Genomic DNA, 11072 nt, shown 5'->3' on the forward strand with positions numbered 1-11072 from the left:
TGGGATGGTGATTTCTTCGGCGAGGCGAAATCAAGTAAGTCTCTAAATTCCAAATAAGTAACCATTAAACAAATTAACCAACAAATCTAAACAATGTATGTCAAGTGGTGTACATATCTTCCTACTACGAAAACTACACGAGAAAACTCAAAAACCAACAACCAAACACAAACCTGATATATGATAAGATTATAAGGAAATTCTAAAAACAAATAGCAATGAGGTGAACCATAGCAATACAAACCACCGATAAGGTCCATCTGGTAGTATGAACTTCTTCTCTTTACTCTTTCTTTAATGGAGACCCTATTTGTCTGTTGAGGTGATCCGCTAAAAGAATTGAACCACTCCCCTCCACTCTGATGCTTAATTGTTTAACTACTGTTGAATATCTCTATATAAGAAACACAAATAGCATGAAGCAGCTAAATGGTTCTTACTAATGAAAGTTCTGCTCCCCAAAAAAAAAACAGGGAAGCTTAAATTAAGTGAACAATAGCCAGCTAAAACATTGAGTTAGTTCCTCTACCATTACTACTTCTAAAACCTGTACAAACTGAGTATGTAGACAGAATCTGAAACACAATTATTATAATTGGAACCAAAACAATATTACACTATCATACACTTCTAACATTGTAAGATTTTGAAACCTTAAAAATCTAAAATATAAGACAACATTACTATTTAGATTTAAATATCTCTGCATTCCCTCTTATAGATGTTTTATAGAGATACTTTGACAGAAATGAAATTCACAAAGTTATACTAATCTACCTACATTAAGCTTAATCTATTAGACACCATGCAGTTTTATAATGTATTCTCTCAGACAACACTACTTCCAGATAATACTAACGCTCTTATAAATCTACTTGCAGTTGTATACACCATCGAGTTCCAAAAGCGAGGCTTGCCTCGTGTACATATCTTGGTGTGGCTCAAAGATGATACGAGGAATCCCACAAATACAGACATAGACAAAATCATCTCCGCCGAGATCCCTGATGAGAGGAGCGACCCTGAAGGATATAAATTGGTGGAGCAGTTTATGACGCATGGTCCATGTGGCAAAGATAATCCAAATTTGGCATGCACTGAGAATGGGATATGCAACAGAGGTTTCCCAAAATAATACTCACGTCAAACAAAGTTCGATGATAAAGGGTTTGTCACATACCGACGTCGGCATGATTCAACGAACTACATTACTAAAGAGGGGACACAGTTAGACAACCGATATGTTGTCCCACACAATCTCCCATTGCTTAAAAAGTACAAGGCCCATATCAATGTGGAGTGGTGTTGCAAAACAAAGGCGATAAAGTATTTGTTTAAATATATGACCAAGGGAGTTGATAAGGCCACCATTGTTGTAGAAGAAAACAAAGGCTCCACCGGAGGAGATGGAGACAGCAACAAAAACATTGAAGACGTAGACGTAATAAAAAGTATCAAGAATGCCGATATCTATCAGCATGTGAGGCGATGTGGCGCATCTTTGCCTTTGACATTCATTACAGCTAACCAGCCGTACAACGCCTTTCCTTGCATTTATGGGACCAACAACCTGTTACATATAATGCAGACCAAAGCCTAGACAGTGTAATCTCACGCCCTGTTATTGAGAGAACAATGTTCATAGAGTGGATGAAGACGAACGAAACAGACCCTTTCGCACGTACATTAACATATGCTCAATTCTCACTATGGTATGTGTGGAATACCACTCCAAAAACGTGGACAAGAAGAAAGCAAGGTTACACCATCGGCAGGATTGTCAACATCCATCCAACAGTAGGCGAGTTGTACTACTTGAGACTGCTTCTAGGCGTGGTCATAGGACCAACAAGTTATGACGACATTCTAACAGTCGATGGAATCGTGTACGAAAACTTCAAAGATGCGTGTTTGGCCAGGGTTATGCTTGATCGAGATAAAGAATGGATAGAAGCAATAGAGGAAACTCGTCAGTGGGGTTTTCCATGCCAGCTGCGTAGTCTCTTTGTCACACTCTTAATCTATAGTTATGTTAGTAGCCCATTGAATATTTGGAACCATTGTTGGCGGTATATGGGAGATGATATTGAGCACACGCAACGGCAAAAACTGAAACTCACTAAACTTCACCTCAGAGAGGAGCAGCTAAAGTACTACACGTTGCTGGAGATTGAGAAGATCCTAGAGCAACACGACAAAACACTATCAGATTTCCCGGATATGCCATTGCCAGACAAAGAGATGATGAAAGAGCTTAAAAATTCATATCTTATAGAAGAGCAAGGTTTCGACGAGGACGAACAACAAACAGAGCATGATCGTTTATTTGGGAGTTTGAATCAGGAACAAGAATGGTCTTCAATCGAGTGATGGACTCTCTAGAAAATGGAGACGACAAATTCTTCTTCCTTAATGGACCAGGGGGTACTGGAAAGACGTTCTTATACACAACATTAATAACAAAGTTAAGAGCAATGAAAAAGGTGGTATTGCCTGTTGCATCCTTAGGCATTGCAGCTTTGCTTCTCCTAGGAGGCCGGACAGCCCACTCAAGATTCAAAATACCAATAAACCTACACGAGCATTCTATGTGTGATATCAGAAAAGGATCAATGCTTGCTGAGCTGTTAAGGAAAACAGATTTGATTATTTGGGATGAGGCACCCATGACTCATCGTTTTGCATTTGAGGCGGTTGACAGATCAATGCGGGATCTTCTGGCAGAAAATGATCCCAATGCAATGCATAAACTCTTTGGAGGCAAGATAGTATTACTTGGTGGCGATTTTTGCCAGATCCTACCCGTTATAACAGGAGGCACACGGCAAGACATGGTCTTAGCAACAATAAACATATCATATATGTGGGATTCATGTAAGTTCTATAGCCTCACCCACAATATGCGTCTAAAAGTCGATGAGATCAAATTGGCCAAGTGGATAATTCAATTTGGGGATGGAACAGCGCCAAAAAAAAAAATAGAAATAGCTACGACGAGGTTGACGACATCAAAATCAATGGAGCACTGCTGCTACAAGACGGCGACAAACGGATAGCACAATTAGCAGCTGATGTATATCCGGATTTCACGACTTTGTACCGACCGAAAATACATAACAAAGAGGGTGATTTTACTCCAAAGAATGAAACTGCTCACGAACTCAATATGTTTCTCCAAGACAAAATCCCAGGCGACGCCAAAACATATTTGAGTTCGGACAGTATTGAGATGGATGGGGATTCAAACGAATCAGATGAGCTGCTATACCCACCAGAATTTTTAAACTCACTCAAAATCTCAGGTATGCCAGATCATTGTTTGGAACTAAAAATAGGCTCTCCAGTTATGCTCATATGAAACTTGAATCAAAAAGGACTTTGCAATGGAACAAGGCTAATAGTCACACGATTGGAGACCAGATTCATTGAAGCAGAGATCTTAACTGGTACAACAGTTGGAAACAAGGTGATCATCCCAAAGATAATACTGTCTCCACCTGATGAGAAGTGGCCATTCAAATTAAAAAGACGCCAATTCCCTCTTCGTTTGAGCTATGCAATGACTATTAATAAAAGTCAAGGGCAAAGTTTGGAACAAGTTGGCTTATATTTGCCTAAACCAGTTTTCAGTCATGGACAATTGTATGTGGCGCTATCACGAGTAACATCAGAAGCAGGATTGAAGGTCCTAAACATGGGGGAGGAGGCAACACATACAATTAAAAACATTGTATACAAAGAGGTATTCAACAACACCAAGGCCAGTAGGTGACAGCAGGTATTCTCATGCATTGATCTCATCTTCCTCTTTTCTTCTTTGAAACAAAAAAAATATATATATATCTTCAGTCAATCTTCAGATGCTTACTTCTTCCACAGCTTCGCCAACTGTTATAATGAGAACAGTATTTTAAAGAAATGCAAAACGAAGGCTGAAGAGAGGATAGATAGCGAGAGTATCTGGTATGAACTTCTTCTCTTCACTCTTTGTTTTAATGCCGACTCTATTAGTTTGTTTACATAGCTTTGACAGACAACATAGGTGGTAAAACAGATCACGTTTGTAGAACAAGATATGAAACGATATCAAGCAATGCAAGACGTAGGTAAATGAAGATCATAAAATGCAGGGAATTAAACACACCAACAAAGTATCCTTAACCTGGGGCACACCCAAATTATCCTTATACTCTATTTATTTAATATTCACACATCACTTTCATAATTATTTCCAATCCCATATTGACACTTCATATACCAGTATATTGTTTTCCTTGTGGGGGTACACTCCAACTAGATATGCCACTAAATGGAGGATACATCACAACATAATCGTCTGCCATTACTTGAACTCCAACTTAAGAAAAAGATCAGAATGCAGAGAAACCCAGCCTCAACTAAAGTGTCCTCCCAAGGTTTATTATATGATTTCTCTGATTTCAATTTATTATGCAATAGATGTATCTCTATTATGTAGGCAAATCATTAATGTGTAATCCGCATCGGAGGTATTTTCCAAAATATTATAGTGATGTTGAGAGGTCAGTCTCTCCCCAGACGTAGCGGTAGCTACCGTGAACTGGGTTAACAAAGGTCTTTGTTTTACAAAAATACTAACCAACCAAAAAATGGAATAAACGAAAAGAAAATGGCCAAAATAGCCATATGACTTAAAACACTCACAAATATAGAACTAAATATATTGGATTAAAATGGAAAACCCACAATCCAAGCAATCAAATAAAGGTGAAATTAAAATTGTTTGAAAAACATTATGGGAGGTAAAAACCAACCCAAAAATAAAAATTATATATAATTTTACATGTTTTACAAAATTAATGACAATCTTAAATCACAAACAATTAATAGAAAATGTAAAATAAATAACCACAATTACATATATATAATACTACTAATATTAATATAACCCACGCAACGCGTGGAATTTTTTCTAGTATATAATAATATTGGATATTCAAATTCAAATTCAAATTGTTTAGATTAATCATAAGACAAATAATTATGTTAAACACAACTAAAGTTTAAGACTTATCAAAGATGAGAGATAAATATATAGTCACAAGAAATTTTTGTCAGGTGTAAAATAAAAAAAAAATTATTTTACAGGAGGATCGAATCATGCCTCACAAGAAACACTGATGCATTATGCCATTAAAGATTACAAAAGCAGTGGAAAAATAAATAGTTCATATGGTGCAAGTACATCATCACCCATGTTCAATGTGGATCCTCAATGAAAAATTGTGACGGAAAAATGAAAACAAAATATAGTGAAAAAACACAACTTTTAATAAATATATACAACTTTGTAAAATATACAACATAGAAAACATCTTTCAGATTGTTATTATTGCATAAATAGATTTTTCTTGATTTCACGCTTGTATTATAATTTTTAATTTGGACGGTGAAGAGATTTATTTTGATCAAATGTGGTTTCTAGAATGGATTAAGGCGATCATGATAGTGATCTCTTTGTCTAGTGATGGGTTTTCTTTTATTTTCTTTCTAAAACTATCAATTTCATCGTTTCTCATTTTTTCAACTTATTTTTCCAAAATTATGTGCATTGTATTTTCAAAGAGATAATTTATAATAATAATACTTTTTTCTTGTCATATGCAATTACAAGATTATATTGCTTTTAAGACGTGAGGTGAACCCAAAAAAAAAAATTGTTATTGATTCTATAATTGTTGTTTCGATCATAAATACAAAAGAGGGTTATGTGTATGTATTAAGTTGTGTGCATTACATCTAAACATCTTGTAAAAATGAAATAGATAGGGAGTTTTAAGTTGTGATTAAAGTGTTTTTGATATATATTATTAGAAGAAAAGACTTAATAGTTTTAATAGGTTACTGCATTTGATATAATCTTTTCACTTAGATCACTTATTTATTGAAAAACAACACCAATTAATCTTTTCAGAGCATCATATACTCTATCTTTATACTTTAAAATAGGTAAGCCATACAATTTTGTTAGGGGTAGATCCCCACCCTAACAAAAAGCCTGGCCCAGGAAAAGCCCAAATAAAAATCTCCCAAGGAAGGAGGGGTATTATGGTCTTTTAAATGAACGAACCGACACGATTCCCTATAAGTACAGGCGTACGGCCTTTGGAGAAGGGATCGCGGAAAGAAGCAGAAGACTACGGATAGCAAGGAGAGAATCTCACTCGTCCATAAGCTCAAGTCAACGAGCTCCTAGCTCGTCTATTGCAATTATCCTTGTTTGTAACTCGTCTAATTGCGTTGTAACCCATCTTTTGTGTTTCGGCACCAATTAATAGAAGAGAACTCCGACCTCCTTTCACCGAACTAAACATACTAATTGTGACCGATCTGGACATCAACAAATTTCTCTTTTCAAACTGAATGAAATAACCATGAGATATTTGTTGCATATTTTATTATAATTATTTAGAACCAATCTATATATAGTATTCTTGACACATAAGACATAACTATAGAAACTATTGTCTCCCCATATAGTACATACTTTGTACTCATATAGACTTATAGTCATATTGTCATACATCTAAACCCTTTCAAAGAATTACCAATTAATGGAACTTCAGTGAACTTCTCTCGCATCTCGTTATACACCAAAAGCTTGTCTTCTCCTTTTCCATTACCTTTTACCACTATGAAGAGTTCGTCGTTTCTTGCTATACACGCAAACCCAACATCAAATTTCTCGTTTCTTGCTAAGCACGCTAAACCAACATCAAACTTTTTGAATCCTTTGACATTGTCCTTCATATAGATCCACAGGTCGATGTTCCACTGCATGATCTTCTTGTCCCTTGATCTTGTCGGACGCCACAAGCAAATGTCATTATCTAGACACGGGTAATGATCGATAACGCATAGCTCCCCCCTCGAAACACCTAACCATGAACTAAGTCTCGACTCAGTGTACATGGGAAATAAAAGTTCTTGGTACTCTTCGTTGGCGAAATCGAAACACAGGATGGTGGTTTTCCTTGGTGGGTTTTTGTTGTGAGACCGGTCTGCTATCCAATACATACAGTGTTCCACAACCCTACCGGTCGGGTCTTTGAATTTGCAATGGAGAGAAGTGTTTGGTACACTTTCTCTCCAAATGCCTCCTTTCAATGCATAAATATAGGTTTTGGAACTGATTATCATCACAATCTTGTAATCATCAGAAAGCCTGTCATAACCAAATCCCAAAAGATTTGTGGGTTGGCCCGGTTCAACCATTGGTATTCTCATGAATTCCTCCGAACCTATTTTCCAGATCGCTAGCTCACTGTTGTTAAGAGTCAGACAAATCATTCCACGACAATGAAGAATACATACCGGTTCGGTTTTGGCCGGTAATGTAAAGGGCAAGTCGAGCTTCAACGACGTTGTTTCGTTGAGGTCAAGAAGGTATAACCCATCTTTGTGCAATGAAATGAGATGAGATGATTGTTGATTCGACATAGGAAAATTGATCAAAATATGATATATCTTATATCTTTTTTTTTTTTTTTTTGTGCAAAATGATATATCTTATATCTATGAACAACAAGTCATTATATAGATTGCTCATGTACAGTTCTCATTTATTGATATTGAGAGCGTGCTTATACAACTAACTAGGTAACAACCCGCACATAGTGCGGTATAAAATAATTATTTAATATTTTTACTGTAATTTTTATTTACAAAATCTGTTATATATATGGGTAATTGAAATATTTAAAATTCGATTGTATAGTATATATCTATAAAAAAAATTGTATAATAATTAAAATTTAACCCGTAAGAGTTATTATAATATCAATCTTATATTATTATATCATATGAACAAAGGGTTTTAAAAATTCATTTTAAAGACTTTATGAAAATATAATTAAAGGATATAATTAAGTTAGAAAGATAATATAAAAATTTAATTTTGAGTGTTAATTGTATTTTTGGAAAAATACAATAGTAAATAAATGTAAATATTTTTAAAAGCTGATGACAAATAAAAGAAAGAGTGTCCTGAGCTTTGTAATGCTCACACCTCAGCTTTTTTGCCAAAATGTTACTCTATTAATATATAAGAAGATGCTTTTAGTTATTGCTTCACAATTGTTTTTGGATTCGGAAATCCATAAACATTAAGTAAAATTTCTTATACGCTACCTAGATAGGCAAATTCAATCTTTAATCAAGCCCGAAACCTTCCAATTCTAGCATAACTTCTTAAAACATATATGAAACTTAAGACACGACCAAAAAAACACAAAGACGGTCAAAGAAGCGACAAATTAAACAAAACAAATACTAGATGAAGGAAAAAAAAACGTGATTATCGAATATAACGTGAGGTTAGAATTACAGGAATTGCTAACAGAGAAATCAAGATTAGTGAACAAAGAACGCGAACTGCTCATCAAGATTAGTATCAAAAGTTAGTATAAAGATAATCCAAAAACTAGACTCAGCAATCTTCATAGATAGTTCAGGTGGTTTAGGCAGTTCCCAAATCAAAAATCAATGTCTTGTAAGGTGCACCAGAAAACATTTTTCATTACTGCTAATTCGCAATTATAAAGAACCAAACTATCTGCAAAATTATTTTAGTAGCACCTTCACTTACATAGTCTTAGATTCTATAGGAGATGTATGTTACAAGCTGTATGTATAACTTTACAAGCTGGATAACTTTATTATATATCCAACTACACTCAGCATTTTCTATCCTTTTCATAAGCCAATTGATAAAGTTGTAAAATGTTTTCCTAGAATTAAATAAGTTTTCTAGTCGTTCCATATTGAACCACATCAGGACTTGCCTTTCCACTTAAGTTTTAAATGGCTTTTGGAACTTCCCATGAACCCAAACTCGGTACATGCTTTTACCCTTTCTTCGATTTACTGCTTTGACACAACAATTTTCAAGCTCCACCTGCACACGAGAATCAAAATATTAAGAGTTTGCTATACATTCAAATATCAGAATAGATACTCCAGTCACAACAAAGAACAAGAAGGTTAACCTCAATGAACCCAGCATCTATAAATAGTTTCCTGACAGTATCGAGACAAAAGAAATAGGAAAGGGTTCCATCTGAGCGCACATATTCCCTGAAACCTATAAGTTTCTCTGGCTCAAACCGCAGCATAGTCATGTCATATAAGCCTGAATATTAGTCAAAGTGTTTAGCCTGAATATTAGTTTCTCTTTATTTGCATAACACATGTGATAAAACAATTACCGTAATCTCTGAATAAGAGCAGACCACCAGGTTTGAGCACAGCAAAACATTCCTTGATAGCTCTCGGCATCCTTTCTTTAGGCACTGCCGACAATGTAAAAATCTGACAGAACACAAAAGTAGGGCAAAAAGAGCCGAGTTTCAGTACGTGATGTTCACATAGCAGAGCATATAACCCATCTGTAAAGAGCCTAATAGCTACGAATCAAATTATAAAACGTGAAAGACATATATTTTTCCCTATAGGTAACATCAATATTGTCACTAGCAGTGCAAATTTCCTGTGATCTAGTCCCACTGCAGAAACATAACATTTAACTGTTTGGTCTTAACAACAAGAGCGATGTTCGTTAACATACCAGAGTGACAAAATCCAGCCCGCCGATGCAGTGTTCATTAAATGAACATCTATAGTTCACCCGCATCCCCTCAGTCCCTCCTATAAACGAAGATATATAAGAGCGTACAAGATAAGTAAGAAAATGTATGAGAGATCAATGTGTATATCTTTATGTAGGATGAACGGGTATGAATTTGGTGAAGAAGGAGCAAAACCTGAATGGTGTCGACAACGATCACATGCCAACCAATCAGGAAATTCAGAGGTGGAAAAGTCACAGCAGAAAGAATGGAAGTTGTCAACAGAAGAAATAGCGCGATCAATGTTGTCTTTAGTCCTAACAAGAGCCTCACTGCTACAATCGCAAGCGTATACAGTAATGTTCTTGTTACCACTGCACAAACCCCAAAGATAAAACAGATACAAGTACATAAGAATAATAGAAAGATTGACAATTTTACAAAATCAACCTCATAAAAACATTATACAGCCTACACCATCAAGAGTCATTAGCACAACGTGATTCACTAGTAATCTTACTTCGGCTCTGGGTAAACAAAAGTCCAAGACACCGTATATAAACATTCAATAATAGAAAAAGGTATATTCTTATCTTCATCTTGAGCTCAACTAACACTTACTCATTACCAATACAGAATCATACTCTTAAGTGAAATCGAAACAGCAAGTGAAGATCGAAAAGAGTTAATACCGTAAAATGGGAAGCACGGTACTGCCATTACCACAACCGACTTCCAATAGTTTTGAGTTATTCTCTCCACAAGAAACCAACTCAGGAAACTCCTTCAACAGATACCTTCTTTCCTATACGGAAGACGAATAGTGAGTCATTCTTAGATGCCAAAAAACGGTACAATTGTAACTGATACTGCTGATTTCCAATCAAACGGAAGCTAATCGGTGAGTGTACCTTGAAGAATTTGCCGGAGGAGTGACGGGAGTGAAAATCTTGCCATGGCTGCGAATCTGAATCTGGTGGAGGATGTTTCTGGGAATCGTGGTGGTATTGTTGCTGCTGATGGAGATGGTGGGAGAGAGAAGGATCATTCTCGACGATATTCTTCAGATATTCCCATTCGAATTCTTTGGAATGATACTCTCCTGCTTCCTCCTCTCTTTTCTCCATCGTTTCGACTTTCTAATGCCTCTCTCTCTCTCTCTCTGGGTTTCTTTCTTTTGAGCATAACGGACCGGAGTGAACCACTATGAACCGGACATTTTAGAAAACCAGAAAGCACGATTCGATTGAAAGGGTTTTGTTTAAATTTTAAAATTTTACAGAAAGGGCTTTCCTTTAATTTTTTTAAAGAAATGGTTATAAAATTTTTAATTTATGAACAGTGAACATTTGACAAAACCTATGTACACTAGTATCGGCGTTTTAGTTTACTTAGGGCATCTCCAATAGTCCTCTAATTTTGTCTATATTATAGAAGTGGATTTTATTCCAATGATCCTCTATTTTC

At 35.7% G+C, this 11072-nt stretch overlaps 3 protein-coding genes across 4 annotated transcripts; 1 reads left to right on the forward strand and 2 right to left on the reverse strand.

The window, feature by feature from the left end:
- Nucleotides 1–2369: 2369 nt before the first annotated feature.
- Nucleotides 2370–3056, forward strand: LOC147944452 (uncharacterized). The gene has a single exon (XM_087512594.1). It carries the CDS (start codon nt 2370–2372, stop codon nt 3054–3056), a length of 687 nt encoding a protein of 228 aa, XP_087368720.1.
- A 3493-nt stretch (nt 3057–6549) lies between these two features.
- On the reverse strand, nt 6550–7479 carry LOC104787662 (putative F-box protein At3g16210). Its single transcript, XM_087512595.1, has one exon. It carries the CDS (start codon nt 7477–7479, stop codon nt 6550–6552), a length of 930 nt encoding a protein of 309 aa, XP_087368721.1.
- A 1111-nt stretch (nt 7480–8590) lies between these two features.
- LOC104787663 (uncharacterized) lies at nt 8591–10842 on the reverse strand. 2 transcript variants are annotated; one of them, XM_010513265.3, is made up of 7 exons: nt 10517–10842; nt 10298–10410; nt 9801–9979; nt 9605–9684; nt 9246–9348; nt 9027–9169; nt 8591–8935 (listed from the first exon to the last, which is right to left on the reverse strand). In XM_010513265.3, exons 1-7 carry the CDS (start codon nt 10730–10732, stop codon nt 8831–8833), a joined length of 939 nt encoding a protein of 312 aa, XP_010511567.1. In that variant the 5' UTR covers nt 10733–10842; the 3' UTR covers nt 8591–8830. The 2 variants fall into 2 exon arrangements, with proteins under 2 accessions (XP_010511567.1, XP_010511568.1); XM_010513266.3 differs by having other exon boundaries at nt 9027–9133; nt 10517–10768.
- Between the last annotated feature and the right edge of the window lie 230 nt (nt 10843–11072).

Source organism: Camelina sativa, chromosome 5, assembly GCF_030686135.1.
Source record: "Camelina sativa cultivar CO46 ecotype springtype chromosome 5, ASM3068613v1".
Taxonomy (NCBI): domain Eukaryota; kingdom Viridiplantae; phylum Streptophyta; class Magnoliopsida; order Brassicales; family Brassicaceae; genus Camelina; species Camelina sativa.